Genomic DNA, 22,072 nt, shown 5'->3' on the forward strand with positions numbered 1-22,072 from the left:
ATATATATGGGCAATATAATACTATGTAATAGGTGTAGGTGCCTTCCGGGCTTGAACCTTCACTTAGTGATGATAGTCTTCATTTGAGGAACTTGAGTGTACGTACACAGTATTGAACTCGGCATCTTTGACTAAACTTCAACATATCCCACACATAGTTGAGACTTGAATGCGGGGCAGCGCTATTTATGGTCATACGCTAATCTTGATTCTCATGAGAGTTACTAGAGAATAGCCCAATTCTCATAGTCGCGGCCTCACGACGTCTCTCACTTAGGTGAGTTCTCCAAGAGTACATGTGACCCGTACTCTGCGGGAGTTTGCCCGCCTCGAAACTCATTAAGGGATAAATCCCTTCCTAACGTCACATAAAATAGCACTTTTGCCTTAGGGATGAGCAGAAGAATATCTCAAGGATATCTCCATAGTTTTATGAATGCTATATGAGTCACGCAATATGGATTGTTTCTACCACATTGAACTTCCTTCATGGGATCTCCAATCACAGAAGTTGGGTTACCTCCCTAGGTGACTCCCTTATGGACTTAAGCACATCCTCCTCGACATTTTGCATTAATAGCCTCCTCCACAAGGCATGCATATCAAGACTAGCCTTCACAAGGCATATATAATGTAGGTCATGTCTTTGTTCTTCATTTTAGCGCGCTTTAAACCTGCATGTTATTAAAATATTTCCTACACAATCTTGCACTCAAATAATTAGTGGATTTCACCTCAGTATAATCGGGAATTAAATACGCATTGGTATATAGTTAAGTATAATGGAAATACATCATATATTAAATCTTTTGATCAAGAGTACCTCTCAAGTCCATGAAACTTTGAGTACACTTGCTATCACTTATGAACAACAATATAACAATTAATTCATTAAATAAATTTAACTATAAACATTGAGTATTTTAGGATACCCTTACTCCCTTTTGTGCACTCCAAATGGCTGAAATCATGATCACATATCCAAGTTGAAATTGTATCTTGTTGATTCTCAATATGAACCTATAAGACAATAAGAATTCTCTACCAAAATTTTATGCCAAAATCATCATTAGTTGCAAATATTTTTGTATCAAATTGAAGATAAATTATTCTCATAATAAACTTTCAAAATGAAACAAATTTCATACAGACACAGTGTGTTTGACAATAAAATATAAAAAGTATAATGTCACTAAATGAATCTTTCCCATGAGAGCATAAAGAAATTGAAAACAGACAAAAAATTATGGGAAAGAGAGAAGGAAGGAAAGCCTACAAAAATGAATCTAATATTTTTCAGTATAAAAGCAAAAAATGCTTAATGTTAGTAACAAATGAAATTAAAGTACTGAAGTTCCCATTTTAGGAAAATTCAACTTCCACAAATTGGTCCACACGTTTTAAAATAAAAATATTAATAATTATCAAAACGCAAATAACGTAAGCATTTGAGTGCTAATTAAAATAGAATAAATATGAATAAAGGAGATATGAAAACTTATATAATAAAAGGAAGAGTAATAACATAACTTTTTTGTACGCGCCTCACACGCGACGAATATTTCTCTGCTTTTTAGATCTCGCTGCCGATCGTTTTCTTCTTTGAAAGCGCCAATTGCGGTGGTTTCCGGCAATTTCTCGACATTTCGGCTGTTTCCTTCGATTTCCTGTTGGTTATGGCGGAAGGATCACCTGGAGCTCCCTTCAATCCTCATCGCTTGGCTAAGCGAAGTCGAGCATCAGAGAATGCTGAACCTGAGTGTGATATGGATGCTGATCGATTCACTGATGCAGGACCGGACACCCATTGACGCTGAACAGGTATCTCGTTTTCACCTTGGTTCTGATAGTTTTCGTGATAAGCTTATGAATAAGGTGAATTTGACTAAGAATGTGGGTATAGATGTTAATTGTTTGGATGATGATTATGAGGATCTCAATGATAACGAGGATGTGGTTATTTCTCGGGGTGATCGAGGCCCTAGTATTCAATTTTCTGATAGGGCAATGGATAGGTTATGCCGACCTTGGAAGAATGCTCTGATTATTAAGCTCTTGGGCAGGTCTCATACTTACAATTACTTACGTGATCGTTTACACCAGAAATGGAGTCTGAAAAGGGAGTGGAAATTGATAGATTTGGTGAATGATTACTTTGTGGTTAAATTTGAGCTTGAGGAGGATTTAAATTTTGTTCTCACTAGTGGTCCTTGGATAATAGCTGGTCAATATTTAGTCATGCAAAAATGGAGGTCTGGCTTTTGTCCAGCTACTGCACACATAACTCGAATGGCTGTTTGGCTTCGTGTCTCTGCTATTCAGCTTGAGTGTTTTGATGTTTGGTCGTTGAAACGAGTTGGGAATTTGTTGGGGAAATTGTTAAAGATTGATTCTCTTACCACTGCTCAAAATAGGGGCAAGTTTGCTCGGCTGTGTGTGGAATTAGATCTCACTAAGCCTTTAGATGCTTTCGTCCAAATCAACCAGAATTGGTATAATATAGAGTATGAGGGGCTGCCAGATATATGCTACCTATGTGGGAGGTATGGCCATAAACAAGAGAAGTGTGACTTGAATACTAAAGATGCTGAAACCGTTAATGGTGAGACTACTAGTGCCATGGGTGCTAATGTTGAGGGGAGTGTTTTGGTGGGAAGTAATAGGGCTCACTATGAGTCTAACCAGAGCTTGATAGGGCCATGGATGAATGTTCCCCCTAGGCGTAGGCCTCAATCTAATTTTAAGGGAATGGGAGGCAAGGATTCTGGGGTAAAAATTAAGGGCTCAAGGTTTGATGCTCTTAGGCAAGTGGATGAGAATTTTGGAAAGGATGAGGGGAACTCTGGTGAGTTTCTTGATCAGATGGTAGCAGATGCAAGTGTGGTGACTGATTTGAATATGGGAAATAAGGTTTGGACAAAATCTAAGGGTAAAAAGTCTGTTGCTAGGCAGGCTTTGGAGGATATTTCAAACAAGAGCTTGCCTGTGAAGAATCGTGTGAAGGAAAATTATCAGAATATTGGTGTGGCAACTAGAAATACATCTGGAAGTCGCCAAGCTGCTAGCGTGGCAAGTAGAAGTGCCGTTGGTATATCTGATTCTATAGGAATGGTGGGATTTCAAGGCAAGGAAAGTGTTGCTGCTAGTCCTCTACATGAGCAATTTGCGAGCTGGGGTGGCGGACAATCAGTTCAAAAGGAAAAGGGGTTGTATATCTTTGGGCATCAGCCACCCAATATAGGGGAGGTGGCTACTAGTAGGGATGAAAATTCTAGTTCTGACAGTGATGATGAAGTGCTAATCCCTTCAGACAGTGAGGGTTTGGATCCCATAGAAAAAATGGACTTTTCGGAAGGACGCGTTAGTTCACATGGTGGACATTTGGCAAGTAATACTTCCACTTCTGCTGGGGGTATGACTTTTGAATCTTAATAAAAGGGTTTGAGCCCTCTCGGTTACTCTACTCTTTAATGGGTTTTTTTATGGATATTTGTTGTTGGAATGTTAGAGGAGCTGCGAGCTCCAAATTTAAGTCTAATGTGCTTGATTTGATTCGCACTCATCGATTGGATATGCTTTTTCTTTGTGAGCCTCGGATAAGTGGAGAAAAGGCTATTTCTGTAGTTAAAACTCTCGGTTTTCCTTGCTTTGAAATTGTTGACGCTGTGGGGTTTTCCGGGGGTTTGTGGCTGTTATGGGATGATTCTAGAGTTCATGTAGAAGTTGTTGGCACCTCTGATCAAACGATTTCTGCTTGTGTGGCTCGCAATGGCCAAGACCCTTGGCTTTTTACTGGTGTTTATGCTAGTCCTAATGCTGGCAAGCGAGGGAAAATGTGGGACTATCTCTCATTTGTTGCTGCAAGTCATAATATGCCTTGGTTGATTGCCGGGGATTTTAATGAGTTACTTGCTGCTGATGAGAAGTTTGGTGGAGTTTTAGAGTGCAAATCTAAAGGTTTTAGAAACTGGGTTGATGATAATGAGATGATTGATTTGGGTTATTCTGGACCTAAATTTACATGGAATAATAAGAGAGTCTATGCAAGGCTAGATCGAGCTATTTGTAATATGCAATGGAGAAGGTTATTTCCTGAGGCTAATGTTCAGCATTTGCCTAGGACTACCTCTGATCACAATCCAATTAAGATTAAGTTGAGCTCTCATTTTGTTGCTTCTCCGCACTTAAGGCCTTTTAGGTTTGAAGCAATGTGGATGCAGCATGAACAATTCAATGAGTTTATTTCTGATGTTTAGGGACAAGCTGCTGGATCAGCCTTGGATAAAACTTATCAGTTGGTTCAGCCGCTAAAAGATTGGAATGTTAATGTTTTTGGACATGTTAAGAAGCGGAAGGCCTGTTTGTTGGCTCGTCTTAATGGTATTCAAAAAGCTTTGTGCAGGGGCTCAAATACTTTTTTGAGTAAATTGGAAATTTCTTTGATTGAGGAGTATAATTGTGTGCTGGAGCAAGAGGCTATGTTATGGAAACAAAAATCCAGATTACAGTGGCTTCAGGAAGGTGATCGAAACACCAAATTCTTTCATCTTACTACTATTATTAGGCGGCGGAGGAATAAAATAGAGAGATTAAAGAATAATGAGGGGGTTTGGGTTGAGGAAGCTCAAGACATTAAAGGTTTGGCTATGGCATATTTTGAGCAGTTGTTTTCTCAAGAATTTGTGGAGCACAGAGATCTGACTTTACCTAAGTTGTTCCCTGTTATTGATTCGGTTGATTTGGAGTTGCTTGAGAAGAATATTGACATGGCTGAGATTAAGCGAAGTTTGTTTGGGATTGGAGGTTTGAAAGCTCCTGGTGTAGATGGGTTCCCAGCTTGTTTCTATCAAGCTCATTGGAATAAATGTGCTGATGATATTTTCGCTTTGGTGACTCAAGCTTTTCAGAATTGCAGCATCCCTGACAGGCTGAATTACACTTTAATAACTTTGGTGCCTAAAGTGCAAAGCCCCCATCTATGGTTCAGTTTTGGCCTATTAGCTTATGCTCTACTCTGTACAAGGTCATCTCTAAAATCATTGTGGCTCGGTTAAGGCCTATTCTTCCTGATCTTATAAGTCCCAACCAAGTTAGTTTTATCCCTGGAAGACATATTACAGATAATATCCTTATTGCGCAGGAGTTAATGCATAAATTTAAGTTGTCTAAAGGGAAAAAAGGGTTTGTCGCTTGGAAAATTGACCTCTCTAAGGCATATGACAGGTTGAGTTGGCATTTTGTTGAGTATGTGCTTCTTGAATTAAGGCTGCCTGCTCCGTTTGTTAAGTTGATAATGAACTGTGTTCAATCTGTGAGATATCAGATTAATGTGAATGGGGAATTGACTGCTCCTTTTAGTCCAATGAATGGTATTAGACAGGGAGATCCCTTATCTCCCTATCTTTTTGTTCTATGTATTGAAAAACTCTCTCATATTATTTGTGATGTTGTTGATAAGAAGAAGTGGCGGCCTGTGAAATCTTCTCAGTCTGGCCCTACGATCTCCCACCTCTTTTTCTGCTGATGATCTGGTGTTGTTTGCAGAGGCTAGTGCTAGCCAAGCTAAAATTATGAAGAGTTGTCTGGATCTGTTTTGCTCTGCTTCTGGACAAGTAGTCAATTTTGAAAAGTCTGCTGTCTTCTGCTCTCCTAACACTTGTAAAGAGGTTGCTAAGGAGATAAGTTTGATTTGTGGCTCTCCTCTTACTAATGACCTTGGTAAGTATCTAGGAATGCCTCTTTTGCATTCTAGAATCGGAAAACGCACTTATAGTTCTTTAGTTGATAAGGTGCATAAACGCTTGGCAGCTTGGAAGAGTAAGCTTCTTTCTTTAGCTGGAAGAGCCACTTTAATTCAAGCAGTTACAGCTTCTATCCCTATTTATGCTATGCAAACTACCAAACTACCTGTTAGTGTCTGTAATGATTTAGATCGGCTCAACCGTAATTTTTTCTGGGGTAGCAGTGAGAAGAAATATAAGATCCATCTTTGTCAATGGGATTTGGCTTGTAGGCCTAAAGGTAAAGGAGGTTTGGGGTTTAAAAAGACTGCTAGTATGAATCAGGCTCTACTTGCTAAGATTGGGTGGAGATTGCATTCTAAGGACAGTGGTTTATGGGCAAAAATTTATGAGGCTAAGTATCTTAAAGGGGCTTCTATTTTTGATATTTCTCTTGGAGCAAGGCAGGTTTGTTCCACTACTTGGAGGAGTGTTATACATGGTATCCAATTACTTATGCAAGGGATGTGTTGGAGAATAGGTCGGGGAGACAGTGTAAAATTTTGGGAGGATAATTGGGTTACTGATGCCCCTTTAATGTAGCTGGCTGGAGTTCTCACCATCCCCGATAGCAATTGTCCTGTTTGAAGTTTCTCTAAGAATGGCTGGTGGGACATTGACAAGTTGAGAGGTGTTCTTTGTGAAGATCTTGTTCAACAGGTCATTAGTGTTCCTGTGGGGTTTTTAGGCTCTTTACCTGATACTCAGATATGGAAGGGTAGTACTAATGGGGACTTTTCCGTTAAATCTGCTTATAGTTTATTCTTTGGAGGTTGTTCTACCCCTGACTCCTGCTGGAAGTCCTTGTGGAGTTTAAATGTTCCTCCTAAGTTGCAATATTTTATGTGGCTGGCTTCTCAAGGCAAAATCTTATCAAATGATCAGCGTGTTCGAAGGCAGTTGGCGTCTGACCCTTCATGTGGCTTTTGTTCTTGGCCTACTGAAACTGTCCTTCACATTCTCCGTGATTGTGAGCGTGCTCGATCTACGTGGAATGCTATTCTCCTTGCCTGTGCTCGTCATTTTTTCCATTTAGATGCTCAGCCTTGGATGAAGGTCAATATGCTCTCTAGAGAGAAATGGAATGGTGATGTTCCTTGGAGTACTGTTTTTGTGTTTACTTGTTGGCATCTATGGTGTTGGAGAAATAAGCATGTTTTTCAGAATGAGGATACAATCCTTTTTAGTCCAAGGCAAGTTATTTGTGGGGCTGCTCAGGAGTGGATCAAGTCAACGTCTAATCTCACTGTCAGGGTAAATAAAGTTCAAATTCATGTTGCCTGGGAGCTTCCTGGGCCTGGACAGTTCAAGCTGAATGTGGATGGTTCAAGGAGAAGCGTTACTGGCTGCATTGGTGCTGGGGGAGTCATTCGTGACCCTTTTGGTGGCTGGGTAAGTGGTTTTGCTATTAATCTGGGAAAAGGTCAAGTTCTTGAGGCTGAGATATGGGGTCTCTTCTTTGGTTTGAAGTTAGCAATTGAGAAAGGCATCAGTAGTCTCATTATTGAGGCTGAGATATGGGGTCTCTTTTTTTCTATTTTTATTCAGAGAAAAAAGGCTATATTATTTATAGAAAAAAAATAGTTACATTATTTAGATAAATAATAGGTACTTTATTCGTAGTACGTATGTTATTCAAATGGTAGGTACATTGGATGCCATATAATACCTAAATCCTAATTGTAAGTACATTAAAATTAATGTAGGTATATTGGATGTCGTATGATGTAGGTATATTGGAATAGATAATTATGTACACTTTTCATACTAGGTAAATTATATTTTTCATAAAACAAACAAGTAATAGGTACATTATTTTTTCAACATAATTAGTATGTATAGTTTTATTCATAAACAATTATAAAGTGGATTATTAGTCATGTATAATTCATAAAAAGAAAATAACATAAACATTTTATTAAACAAACCGATTACCCAAATTTGAATTTATTGTTAAATTTTTTTAAAATGTTTCAAAATTAATTCCTACATCCATTACAACCATTTGGAGATCTTTCCAAATTCAACATCTGTCATTATATACAATCCAATTAAAAACTGTTTCCATATTGATTCCTACATTAATATACAAAATGCAATAATGGCTTAGTTGGGGGTATTTTTGGAATCTGAAAAGTACAATAAATCAGATTTTATTCTTAATTAGGTAACTTGCTGAGTTGAATCCTAGTCATGGGTTTTTACTTATACAAATTGGGTATTATTTATAGGAACAAAAAGTGAAGGGTTTTAGGTACGGCGAATTGAATTTGAAGGGTGTAAGCCAAATTTACTATAGAAAGTATGATAAGACCAAAAGTTGTGAGGCAAAAGCAACAGCACTCAGACTATAATGAGTGGTAACTTATAAGGGATAAGTTATAAGGGGTTCACTTTATAGCCATCAGATCAATCCAATGGCTAGGGAGAATTGAGATAAAGTTGTGCAATCGGGTAGGTGAGAAACCCAAACCCGAATTTAATATCCAGCATTGAAGTTGGTCCCAAAAAAAAAAAAAAAAAAAAGAGGCAAGTTCGAAGTTTGAACAGAAAAAAGCCATCGTTCTAAAACTCATAGCTCTCTGAGAAACCGCTAAGCTCTGAGAACAATACCCCTTATAACTTTCCACTCACTATAGAAGCCCCAAAGCAACAGCCCCTACAACTGTACCACAAGAGGTAGATCCAAATGAAGAACGGACTCTCAATTGGATTATGCAAAGTCCATGTTAGTTTACATTTGAGGAGGACACAGACTATGCCCAACAAAGTATAGCTTCGCAAGAGTTGTTTTTACTTAACTATTCAATACAATTTGAAATCGTTCAAAATCAAAAACTAATTACATATTCATTTGCAGGTTGGATTGTGGCATGCTCGTCATGTTCTACATAAATCAAGTAGCAAAAGGAGAGCCCATTCCAACACGAGTTGACAAGAATTTCACGGATGAATATGGAGAAAAATACAACTGTTGCATCTGATTAATCTTATCTTGTGATTTAATTTTAACAACTGCTTGAACATAAACAAATATGAGCATGCGACATTGATAAAAGAAAAATACGAGCTAAATTGTAAAAAGGGTAAAATCGTAATTTAAAATACTAATTAAACATACCCTAATGCCCTTGGCAATACTCATTGACTTCAAGCTAAGAAAATTTTAAAAACAGTTGATTTAGTCCAAAACACAACTAACCCATTTACTATGCCCTAATTATTTTCCATTCTATTGATTGTTACCACACTTTCCTAAAAGAAAATGAGATCCCAAATACATAATAGTGACACATACGGTCTCAAAATTTAGGTTTCATACCTTTTTTGTTTTGGTCAAAGGTTTGATATACCTTCAGGCTATCCCCAACCCATGTATAAGGAGGAGTGGAATTTTGGGCTGACTGATAACGAAAATGAAGCAGAATTTGCGTGGGGCCCAATTCGCAACAACCAAGGAGCCATATGAAGGACCAACAAAGGTGGGACTGCGCTGTCTCCCATTTCCCCAAGCTGTAAGCGCCAAGTGTCATTTTTAAAGGCAACTAAAACCATTTTCAAATCCCAATTTTTGACTTTTCATCTGACAAATTAGAGATGGCCTAAAGTCACTTGGTTGAGTTTAGCCCATAATGATAATATCTAATTCTTTTGTCCATTTAATTTTAATTTTTTGTTTTATAATACAAAAAAATGATAAAAATGTATTAAATCAACTGAAAAAAAAGTACAAAGAACAAAGATGCTAAAGAGAAACAAAATCTTTTTTTTATCTTGTATTGGTTTGGTCCTTTGATTAATGAAATATATTTTGCCCTCAAATAAGCCAAACGAAAACATAAATAAATAAAAAGCCAATTATGTTTCGTAAATAAAAAATAAATCATTTGGTTACTAAAATAATCATTTTAGCAATTAGACAAAAAAAAAAAAAAAAAAAAGCGAATTATGTTTGGTGAAAAACATTTGGTTACTAAACCATATTATTTGACCATATGTGGATTCGCTTAGTTAAATAAGATAGTGAGCTTGTCCTTTTACACTCAAGTTCGAATCCCAACCTCACTCTCTATTAATTTAAATTATCATTTATATAAATAAATAAAAACCATATAATTTGAATTATGATATCTTCTCACCCCATTTATATTTCTTTAGAAGTTTCAGCCCCCGTAAAAAGAAAAAAAGATGGACTAAATGCAAGGGGCTTGTAGTTAGGGGTGGACACGGTATGGATTGGATCGATTTCACCTCAAAGTTGTGACCGAACCCAAGTACAAAATAACAGTTTGGTTCGGTTCATTTTTGAAAACAATCACGGAGGAAACCGAACCAAACCAACTAATTTAAAACGGATTGGTTCGGTTTGATTTGGTTCGGTCGGTTTGGGCACAAGCCTAGTTCTCTTTCCTTTTGCATTTTTTCAACATTGTTAGCCCAATGAATGACAACTAAAAACTTCACAACTTGCTACATACTTTTTTCATTTTCAAGTGTATCAAACCATCCTAAAATTCAACTTGCCATAAAACTTCAAACTTCAATAACTAATACAGTTACAATTCAAATATCAATAACTCTAAATTACCACTAAACTTCTAATTCAACATTCATATCTAGTTATTATCTAATTAGAGGAATACACATGTAAAATAAAATATAAGTAAATAAATATACAAGTAGATGGTCCAATTCATTGTCTATCGGTTTACAGAAGTTGAAAACCGAACCAAACTCAACCATAAAATGGTTCGGTTTGATTTTTAAATTGTTTGACTTTTTCTTACTGTTTTGGATCGGTCGGTTTACTCAGTTCCGCCAGATTGATGTCTACCCACACTTGTAGATCAAGTGATTAAGAGAAATTATCTCTGCACCTAAGTCATGGGTTCGAATCTACCTCTCTTGTATTTAAAAAAAAGTACTAAATTGAAATATTTAGCAATTTAATGATTTTTATAATTAAAAAATGATTGCAAACCAAATCCCCTAGGAATCCCAATATTTTAGAAATCAAAACCATTTTTACAACAATAAAGGACGAAAATTTAGAAAACCAGACACAAGTTTGTGTATACGTCATAAAGTTGGAAGAACATATGCCATTATATTAGCTTCACAATATGTATCGTGAATTTCATACCACTTACATAGGTGAAAATTGTACACTACATAAAAATAAACCAAATGAAAATAGGACAAATTACAAAAGACTCCTCAAACTATGGGGTCATTTTCATGTTCATACCCATTTTGCAAGATATTTACAACTTCATACTTAAACTCCCGGAAAACCTACATCTAATCATTCAAGGGCAACACATGAACACCATCTATTGGGTAAAGGGTAAGGGTAAATATTCAAGCCTAACAAGTGAACACCGATACTAGCAATACCAACGAGTCAACGACCTACTACTAGCAATACCAATATTGTCCCCAACTTAACCACTTACATATACGACATGTGTGGTGTTTTATACAAAAGGCTTTGATGCTATTAGTAGTGGAACCACCCATTATATGTTGGCCAAGTTTCTGATGTGGGACTGTATATTCTTCAACACTAAGAACACCCAGTAAAGTCAACTATGTTTCTTGAATTATGAGGGAAAAACAACACATACAACTCATAGAGTTTCTAGACTTTATAAAACAATCTTGACAAAAAAAGGGCCACTAATCTTCTTTCAGGACATGACGTAAAGAGCGCAACTTAGTAACTCCATGACCCCAATACACCAATGAACAATAGATTTACCATGACCAAGCAGGAACACCTCAAAAGAGCAGCCCCTTAAGATGAGGCACAACCAAAGTCAACTCAGTTTTGTGGCAAAGACAATTAATTTTCCAAAAGAAGATCAGATCGGTATAGAACATGGAAGATCCGACGGGATACAAGGAAACCCCCTGTATATGAAGCTCTCTCTCTCTCTCTCTCTCTCTTCCCCCTTCCCTCTTAGTCGGCTAGATTTTTTTTTCTTCTTTGTTAAGTTTAACTAATTAGATTTGTACCTTGACCTCATATTTCACTTGATGTCTTGTGTTTAAGTTCCTACTCACTTTTCTTTCTTAGAAAAAATGATGTTTTTTTTTTAAATAAAAAAGTTCATACATAAACTATAAGCTTAAGTGCTCTAATGGCTCCTATGGTTAAATCTCACACATTGCCTCTTGAAAAGTCAAAGTGACATTCTTTATTGAATTGGCCGATGTTTAGCAAGTGACCCACTCTTTACCCCATTAACCGACATTTTGCATCTCACTTTGTCCTCAATTGTTAAGTCTGTAAAAAAAAAATTCCATTTAAAAATGTTGATATCGCATGAATGAGCCTTTTTTTCTTGCAACTTAATTGCTCTACTAAGTCAAAGTGACCCCTTTTCCCTTGATTGATATTTTACATCTCACTATATATAGAGCTTTTATTGAGGGATACCCTTGTAGGGCCTAATTCACATTGTATTTCACTTATCCAAACATCTATTTTGTAGATATTCATTCAAAGATCATCTTAAAAAATTATTTGAATCCGATACCATTTGACCATTTAATTAAATTATTGAAATTGTAGTACTTTCTTGAAGCACTATGTTCATTGATTTGGTAGGACACGATTAGATGTTTAAACGGTTTCTGATTTGTCTAATTTTTTGCAAGAATGATCTATAAATGAAGACCTACAAAATAGAAGGTTTGGATCATTGAAAAAAAATTTGTACGGTACCCAAAAGGGCATCCCTCAAATAATATTCCTTATATATATATCCTTCTCCATTACGGAGTCCACGATGCAGATTAGTTACAAATATATATTTTTGACCGTGTGATGATTCCAACTTTCAACTATTCATTTCTTCCTTCTTTCTCTCACCGAGTTCACTCTTCTATCTCTCCTCTTTCTTTCTTTTTCTTTTTTTCCTTTTTCTTTCCTTTCCTTTCCTTCTCTCTTTTTCTTTTTGTTTCCTGCATTTATCCCTTTATCTCTCTCTCCTCTTTCTTTTTTCCTTCTTCTTTCTCTTCACCAATTTTCTTCTTCCTCTTTATTCCTTATCCTTAGAATATTCCATTATATATTGACTTCTAGGGCATATATCTAACATAAGATTCTTATTAGAACTAGAGACTATGTTTGAGTATATTAATTGCTCTTCTATGAGTGGTTGGTTCTATTTTTGAGACATTTTGTTACTTTCCACTCTACTCTTTCTTTCTTCTTCATTCTCTAGGAATGATTTGGGGGAAAAAATGATTTTAGAGGTTTAAACAATCCATGAGAGCAATACATGGAGCAGTCAATTTTTTCCAGTAATTATAGCTAACACCATGACAATTTTTCCCCCAAATGATTTTTTCCTCAAATCATTCTTAGAGAGAGAGAATGGGGAAACACAGGATTAAAAAAAAAACATAGATAAGAGATAAGGAATAAAGAGGAAGAAGAAAATTGGTGAAGAGAAAGAAGAAGAAAATTGCAAAGGAAAAAAAAAGATAGAGAGGAGAGAGATAAAGGGATAAACACAGGAAACAAAGAGAGAAAATAGAAGGAAAGGAAAGAAAACGGAAGAAAGAATTAAAAAGAAAGAGGAGAGAGAGAGAGAAGAATAAACTCGGTGAAAGAAAGAAAGAATAAATGAAACATTGAAAGTTGATATCATTGCATGGTCAAAAATAGATATTCGTAACCAATCCTCATCGTGGACTCTGTAACGAAGAAGGACCCTATATACACCCCTGATCTATTGAAAGTTTCCTCAAATAAATTTGAGAGACATCCTTTAGGGTCCCTTACAAAAATAATAATAATAATAATAAATTCAATTATCCAAATTATCTATTTTTCACATCTTCATTCCATAAAATGCCATTGGTTAATACAAACATCAAGAATTAAAATTATTAATGAGGATAATATGGTAAATTCACATTTTTTCATATTAAATTTTTTTTAATAAAAACAAAATCAGGTAATGGGTCATATTTTTATGGAACACAACTACCCATTATTATCTTTAATTCTATAAAATAAAATAAAATAAAACCAATTAGCTAAGGGGCTAGTATATATATCTGATCAAAATCTATAAGGGTTCCCTCAAATAATTTTATTTTGAGAAAAACCTCTTAAATTAAGAGGGGCAAAATGGTCTTTTCGCCTATGAATTTAAATAGGTCCATCCAATTTGGGCCACGTTGTTGTCCTATTGTAAAACAAAATTCAAAACCAGTCACCAAATCCAAAACCAAAATACTTAATTTATGATAATTATTATTTTTTTTTATCTTTTATAACTAAACTATATTCTTTTTTTTGGCAAACACTAAAATATACTCTATACACTAATTTTTCTTATATTTTAGCTTATAATGCTAAGTCAAGCTTAGAGAATTCCAGAATTAGGGTATTTTGGTCAAGTTAAATTGTTTTTTCTTTATAGCTAAAAAGTCTGGGATACTAACGTGATTTTCGCAAAAAATTAAAATTTAAAAATTTAAAAATTTAAAAATTTAAAAAAAAAGACAAACGTGATGAGTCCAAATCAAAATCACGTGACGAGGAAAGCAAAACCATAATTCGCAATAATTTAATCTTCAACGGGAAAGTTAGTGTCACTTCGTAACTTGTAAAATCCGCCAAATCACGTGACGAGAAAAGCAAAGTAAACACTTTCCCCACAAATAATACAAACATAAACAATATTCTCTGATTAAATAATCCCACCAACACGGTAAACCACGTGACGTGGCCTCCATCTACGGCAGGCCCCAGGACAAACGTTTTGTACGCACATGTACGGAATCTTCCCCTTTGGGTTTTTTTATATCTAAGTCAAGCATCCCCTTTGGCTTGGAAGTGCGACTCGCACCTTTGGCTTCCCCTTCGCGTTCCCTTCCCTCTCTCCCTCTAGTCTTCGCCTCTGAGCGACTCTCTCTTTTCTGCATCTCTCCGAATATTGTGAGGACAAGAAAAAAACAGTAGAAATGGAGAGGTACTTGAAGGACTTCGAGGTGGAGAGCAAGAATCCTACGGAGCAAGCTATTCGGAGATGGAGAAAAGCCGTCGCGCTCGTCAAGAACCCTCGCAGGAGGTTCCGCTTCGTCGCCGATCTCGCTAAGCGGTCCGAGGCCGAGAAGAAGAAGCGTCATATCCAGGTCTCTCTCTCCCTCTCTCTCTCTCTCTCTCAGCTTATGCAGTTTTTACGTTTTTGTTTTGATTTCGTTATAAAAAATATGAACAAGCCGCCGTTTATAGAGGTTTTGCTGGCCCGATTGTTTGGTTACCGAGAAAAAAAAAACAAGGGTAGGAAAACAAAAGAAATTAAAACAATTTTCAGCATTTTAATTTGAGTAATTTGGACTGGTAAAAATTCAGTGATCGCTAATCGTTGGTTGTAAATTAAAACCCACAAGATGAATGAAAGAAAGACAAGCAGGGGATTACAATGCGTTACGCGCGGGTGGTCCCACGTTTGTTCTCAACCTTTCTTTATTGCAGTACTGTTTTTCGATGCCCGTCCGTTTCGATTTGATGCCCCATGCCAGGTGGGACTCACGTTCGACTGACCACTTTTTATACTATTGTATTGATGGGCCCCACTACGTTTCTTGCGTTTAAAAACTCAATTTCATTTGCCTCAACTGAAAACGACGCGTAGCAGGTTAGTCCATGGTTTACATAAATACGACGAGTAGTACGAATATAAGAAAAATACCTTTCTGACTTCGTCTTCCAATAATGGCAAGGGACGAATTTTCTAGGAACTTTCGCATGACAAAAAAGTTAAAAATAATTACTTTAAAACAAGAGGGTTTCATCGTGTTGGTAGTGGGTGGCTATTGATAGAGGTTATCGAGTCCCCGCCCAATTTGATCCTTAAAATGGGAGGCTGGGTTACCCAAGTGGGGGCACGTGGGCTTTTTTAAATTTTCTATAGATGATATTTCATCCACTTGAGTTTTAAAATATTAAGATAAGCTTCTTTTTGTTTTATCTTCTATATATATCAAGTAAAACGCTGAATTGTGAAATATTTAAAATACAAGAAAATGGTTAATGTCAAGATTAAGAATTAAAATTATTAATTAAATGAGGATAATATGATAAATTCACACTTTTTATATTTAAATTTTTTTTAAAAGTCTCTCACAGTGCAAAACGCGTGCAGAGAGACTAGTCTCATTTATTTTAGAGTAAGGGTTTGATAGGTCCACCATTTTAATATTTTCCATGCAATTTATATGAATATATTTCAATTTATATGAATATCATTCATCTGGATATATATGCATGTGATGCTAACATGGCATAAAATTATGCTTCACTTGTTTTTTGTTTGTTTTGGTGAAGGAGTATTATGGATCGTATTAAATTATCAAGGAGTTGGCGGATTTGAATTAGATCGTATTAAAATGCTCAACTATTTGTTTAATTTCAGTTGATTGTGATTTTCAGTCAAACACGGTGCACACACGGCTTTGGTCGTCTTTCTGAAATAATAATTGTCAGCACCAATGTATGCTTTCGTAGTAATTCTTAAAAAGAAAATATATATTAGCTAAAACTTCCAACTTTCAAGTGAAATTTGCTAAATTATGTTAATGCTGAAAGTGAAAGATACTTCAAAATAGTATCTTATGGGCCTGAAAAACTTAGTTTTAATTTTGATTTTATGGTATAATACTAGGGTCATGCTAAAGAATTGAGGACTCTTTGATTTATTGCGTGATAATAAATCCAAGGGTTAATACTAAATACTAGGATTCATGATTTTTTTCCTTAAGAGTCTGAAAATCTTGTTGGTCGTACTATCTTTTGAAATCCCATTACTCCACCAAATGATCATGATAGTTGTTGAAATCCCATAATATACTATTTCAAACCCGGAAGATTATTTTCATCAAAACAAACAACATTGAAAAATAGGCTTTTGAATTCTCCCTTTAGAAATAAAGGAAAGTTTTAGTTCGTAACATTTGGGCTCCATTTAGTTATATCAATTGTTTGTTAATAGTTCTGTAAATGTTTGTGTTTTCAGACCTGCAACAACTTTTAATACCTTGTATATATTGAATGCTGATATGCATTGAGAGTAGTTCAAATCCGATGTAATAAGTGATAATAGGACAAGATCTTATTTGAGGACCGTACAGGAGAAACAACTGCATATATGCGTGCAGATGCACAAATGTGGTTGTAAGCTATATATGTTTGAATATACTTGGTGGTTACTCTTTTATTTTCAGTTGAAGACTTTGACTTGTGAACTTTTACTGCTACTATAGTTCTGGGGGATTATGTTTGTCATCTGTTTTTTGACTTTGTTATTCTTCTTTGTTTTACCAGGAAAAGATTCGAGTTGCTCTTTACGTTCAGAAAGCAGCACTGCAGTTTATTGATGGTATCGTCTTTAAGTTTATAGGTCAAGTAAAAGTTCATTATGTGTGCGCTGATGTCATTTATTCATTCCTTCTCTCTTTGTTATGTGATCTTATGAAGCTGGTGCTGCTGATCGATCCAATGAAAAGCCACAACAGGATGAATACAAGCTGTCTGAAGATGCTAGAACCGCAGGTTTCAGCATTCACCCAGATGAACTTGCATCTATCACGCGTGGCCATGATATTAAGGCCTTGAAAATGCATGGTGGAATTCATGGGATTTTAAGGAAAGTCTCTGTCTCGCTAGATGAAGGTGTCAAGGATAGTAACATACCAATCAGGCAAAATGTTTATGGCTTAAACCGCTATACGGAGAAACCTACCCGAACATTTTTTGTGTTTGTATGGGAAGCCCTACAAGACTTAACATTAATTATCCTTATGGTATGCGGTGTGGTTTCAATAGGAGTTGGAATTCCCACTGATGGGTGGCCAAAAGGCATGTACGATGGTGTGGGAATTTTAATTAGTATAGTTTTAGTGGTTATGGTTACTGCCATTAGTGACTACAGACAGTCCTTGCAATTCAAGGATTTGGACAGGGAGAAGAAAAAGATTTTTGTTCAGGTCACTAGGGATAAAAAAAGACAAAAAGTTTCCATTTATGACTTGGTTGTTGGAGATATTGTCCATTTGTCAATTGGGGACCAAGTTCCAGCTGATGGGATTTTCATATCAGGATACTCTTTACTGATTGATGAGTCAAGCTTGTCAGGTGAGAGTGAGCCGGTCAATGTATATGAAGAGAAGCCTTTTCTTCTTTCAGGAACTAAAGTGCAGGATGGGTCAGGTATAATGCTGGTGACAACAGTTGGTATGAGAACTGAATGGGGAAAGTTGATGGAAACTCTGAGTGAAGGAGGAGAAGATGAGACCCCACTGCAGGTAAAGCTGAATGGTGTTGCTACAATTATTGGTAAAATTGGTCTGAGTTTTGCTGTGTTGACATTTTTAGTATTGGCAGTAAGATTTTTGGTGGAAAAAATACTTAAAAACGAGATCACTGATTGGTCTTCAACTGATGCAGTAATCCTATTGAACTACTTTGCTATTGCGGTAACTATAATTGTTGTTGCAGTTCCCGAAGGATTACCATTGGCAGTGACGCTGAGCCTTGCTTTTGCTATGAAAAAATTAATGAATGATAGGGCACTCGTAAGGCATCTCTCAGCATGTGAGACAATGGGTTCAGCTAGTTGCATTTGCACAGATAAAACAGGGACATTAACCACAAACCACATGGTAGTTAACAAGATATGGATATGTGAAAAACCTTTAGATGTAAAAGGTAATGAGAGTAAAGAAATATTGAGTTCAGAAATATCTGGAGCATCAAGCATCCTTTTACAGGTTATATTCCAAAATACAAGCTCTGAGGTTATTAAGGAAGATGGAAAGACCTCCATTTTGGGGACACCAACAGAGTCAGCATTATTAGAATTTGGTTTACTTTTGGGTGGCGATTTTGATGCCGTGCGCAGAGAGGTTAATATTCTTAAGGTTGAACCTTTCAATTCTGTGAGGAAGAAAATGTCTGTGCTTGTAGCTCATCCTCATGGTGGGAAACGAGCCTTTTGCAAAGGTGCATCAGAAATAGTACTGGGAATGTGTAACAAATTTATTGACTTTAATGGAGAATCTGTTATTCTCTCCTTAGAACAGGTAAAGAATATCACGGATGTCATTAATTCTTTTGCTTCTGAAGCCTTGAGAACTCTCTGCTTGGCTTTCAAAAATATAGATGACTCTTCCATCGAAAATGACATCCCAGATGATGGCTATACATTGATAGCAGTTGTTGGTATCAAGGATCCTGTGCGCCCTGGGGTCAAGGATGCAGTTCAAACTTGTTTAGCTGCTGGAATAACTGTACGAATGGTCACTGGTGACAATATAAATACGGCTAAAGCCATAGCTAAAGAATGCGGCATACTCACAGAAGATGGTTTAGCCATAGAAGGACAGGAGTTTCGAAACATGTCTCTTGAGCAGAAGAAAGCTGTTATACCGAAGATTCAGGTTACTAAATAATTTCATTGGAAAATTTTCACCCTCATCCATAACTATTTAAAGATGTTCACAAAAAATTTAAATGTTCATGTGGATACAGGTGATGGCTCGGTCTTTACCGTTGGATAAGCACACCTTGGTAAAAACTCTGAGAGATGAATTTGGTGAGGTAGTTGCAGTGACTGGCGATGGGACCAACGACGCTCCTGCTTTGCACGAGGCAGACATTGGACTTGCTATGGGCATAGCAGGAACAGAGGTTACCTTGATGACCAAGCATCATCTTACTCAAATAACTCATTCTATAACACCCATTTTCAGACTGATGATTTAATCCTATGTTGCTCCTTGGAATTTCAGTTCCCGTAACTTCTCCTTACTATCACTTTGCAGCTTTTTTTTCCTTGAAACTTTCAAATGTTTTCATCCAACAAAATTGATTTTCTCCATGACATGGCTACTAACATGATTTGTCACATACTCAAACTCATTTCATGTATGTCGCATGTAGCATGCGTTGACAAGACACATAATCTTTGATGGTAAGACACATGGCGCGTCATGTTACTGAGTAAAACAATTATGTTAAAAGATATATTCTTGGTGCATAGCCAGAAGAAAAAACAATTAAGGCTGTAGTTTCGAATTATTGTTGTTTGTTGTATTATTTTTGTTACTAATATTATTACTATTTTGGTGCCCATATTTACCCTTGGACAGAAATGACCCCCAAAATAGAACTGCTTCCTAAGAAAACCTGAAAAAGCCTTAGATGTGATAAGAACTGCCTTCTTCAGTACCCTCCTACCAAGAAGCTGGTGAATGCAACTTGGTTGTTGTAACTTGTATAACATTTACCAGAAAAAGAAATTGGTGTCTTGTTCTTTTTGTTAATTTATGTTGCTTTTTAACACCCCTTGACTTGGGGAAACTTGAGATATTTACTGTGATTTCCCTCTGGTCCTATTGCTAATTATAGCATATACCGCTTGCTAAAGGAAAAGGCAACTCCAAAATACAACATGTACCTCAACGAGCTGCTCTATGACTTTTCTAAATCATTTTTGAACCATTACTTTGTCCAAGTAGTATGCTTGGAATGGTATCCTCCCAATAAATTTCAGTTGCTGATTTCTGGAAATCACAAGTCCCTCTGCTTAAATCAACTACTCAATTATATTTAGCTAATTCTCGATGGGTGTTTTTTTTTTTTCCTGCAATCTGAATGCGCATAAGGTTAACTACCATTTTGTGTCATTTAGGATTTGTTTTCTCCTCTCGGCTGCTTGATAATTGGATGTTGTTCCTAGTTCTAAATAGCCAATTCATGGATGGTATATACAGGTTGCCAAGGAAAGTGCTGATGTCATCATATTGGATGACAATTTTAAGACTATAGTAAATGTGGCCAGATGGGGACGTTCAGTGTACATAAACATTCAAAAGTTTGTGCAGTTCCAGTTGACAGTTAACGTTGTTGCTCTAATAATCAATTTTGTTTCTGCATGTGTCTCAGGTATGCTGGTCTGGCAGATTTTTCATGCATGCTACACCATTATATTTGTTTAGAAAGACACAAATAAATAACGACAAATTTCACAACTCTTTCAGGATCTGCTCCCCTTACGGCTGTGCAATTGCTTTGGGTCAACATGATTATGGACACACTTGGGGCATTGGCACTGGCAACAGAGCCTCCAAATGATGGACTTATGAAAAGGCCCCCTGTTGGGAGGGGTACAAGCTTCATAACTAAAGCCATGTGGAGGAATATCATTGGCCAGAGTATCTATCAACTGATTGTCCTTGGAGTTCTCAATTTCTATGGGAAACAGCTACTTGGACTTTCTGGTTCAGATGCAACTGAAGTTCTAGACACTGTGATATTCAACGCATTTGTGTTTTGCCAGGTACATTTTACGGGTTAAAAGCAACCCTAGTTTTTTGCATCATCAACATGTTTAACTTCAATACAGCCTATAACTTCTTCTGGGCTTTGCTTGTGTCCTTCCGTATCTCTAAAATCTTAACACACCAGCATAAGTACTCGAATCCAGCATACATATGATGTTTTTTTGCTTTTGTTTTTATCAGGTGTTTAATGAGATAAACAGCCGTGACATAGAGAAGATAAACATATTCGTGGGCATGTTCAATAGCTGGGTATTCCTAGGCGTCATGGTTTGCACAGTGGCCTTCCAAGTTATTATAGTAGAGTTCTTGGGAGATTTTGCTAGCACTGTTCCACTAAGCTGGCAACTCTGGTTACTCTGCATTTTACTTGGATCAGTTAGCATGCTTGTTGCAGTTGTGCTCAAGTTCATACCAGTCGGAAGTACAATTAAGCACCACGATGGATATGAACCACTTCCTTCTGGTCCACCCGACAGCATAGTTTGAACAGACGCATCGAAACTGCCCTTTTTTTCTTTTAAACAACTTACTGAGGTTTAAAAAATAATCCCAGTTTTCCTTTATAAACCTGCGAAGTTGTTTGAAGCGCATTGTGATGCTTCAAATGCTTCAGTGCCATGTTGGGATTTCATTAGTTTTCCCTGATGCCCGAGTGGTTACAGGTTAACCGTTACAGCACAATCTGCATCACTGACGTGTAATTTTGTATTTCAATTTGTAATATAAATTGAAAGACTTGAAATCCCAATATATTTCAGAATATGAAATTTTCGAAATTTTGAGATACCTTCTAATTACAATCCGATTTTCTTCAGAAATTTCAGATTTGGAACTATTGTTTCTTCAAATATCACGTCTTGAGTATTGGGAGTCACTACCCTTTTTTTTTTCCCTTTGAAAAAAATAATATAGCCGACCGGCTATAC

At 36.4% G+C, this 22,072-nt stretch overlaps 2 protein-coding genes across 2 annotated transcripts; both read left to right on the forward strand.

The window, feature by feature from the left end:
- The first annotated feature begins 1,746 nt into the window (after positions 1 to 1,746).
- On the forward strand, positions 1,747 to 7,506 carry LOC148914813 (uncharacterized). The gene is made up of 7 exons (XM_089043309.1): positions 1,747 to 3,412; positions 3,511 to 4,103; positions 4,257 to 4,889; positions 5,024 to 5,369; positions 5,545 to 6,188; positions 6,441 to 7,302; positions 7,487 to 7,506. Exons 1-7 carry the CDS (start codon positions 1,747 to 1,749, stop codon positions 7,504 to 7,506), a joined length of 4,764 nt encoding a protein of 1,587 aa, XP_088899435.1.
- A 7,118-nt stretch (positions 7,507 to 14,624) lies between these two features.
- Positions 14,625 to 21,940, forward strand: LOC103342419 (putative calcium-transporting ATPase 11, plasma membrane-type). The gene is made up of 7 exons (XM_008246042.3): positions 14,625 to 14,936; positions 17,128 to 17,182; positions 17,281 to 19,241; positions 19,333 to 19,491; positions 20,577 to 20,748; positions 20,844 to 21,142; positions 21,327 to 21,940. Exons 1-7 carry the CDS (start codon positions 14,766 to 14,768, stop codon positions 21,630 to 21,632), a joined length of 3,123 nt encoding a protein of 1,040 aa, XP_008244264.2. The 5' UTR covers positions 14,625 to 14,765; the 3' UTR covers positions 21,633 to 21,940.
- Positions 21,941 to 22,072: the final 132 nt, after the last annotated feature.

The sequence above is a fragment of the Prunus mume genome, linkage group LG8 (genome assembly GCF_029339155.1).
Source record: "Prunus mume cultivar Tortuosa linkage group LG8, ASM2933915v1, whole genome shotgun sequence".
In the NCBI taxonomy this organism is placed as follows: Eukaryota; Viridiplantae; Streptophyta; class Magnoliopsida; order Rosales; family Rosaceae; genus Prunus; species Prunus mume.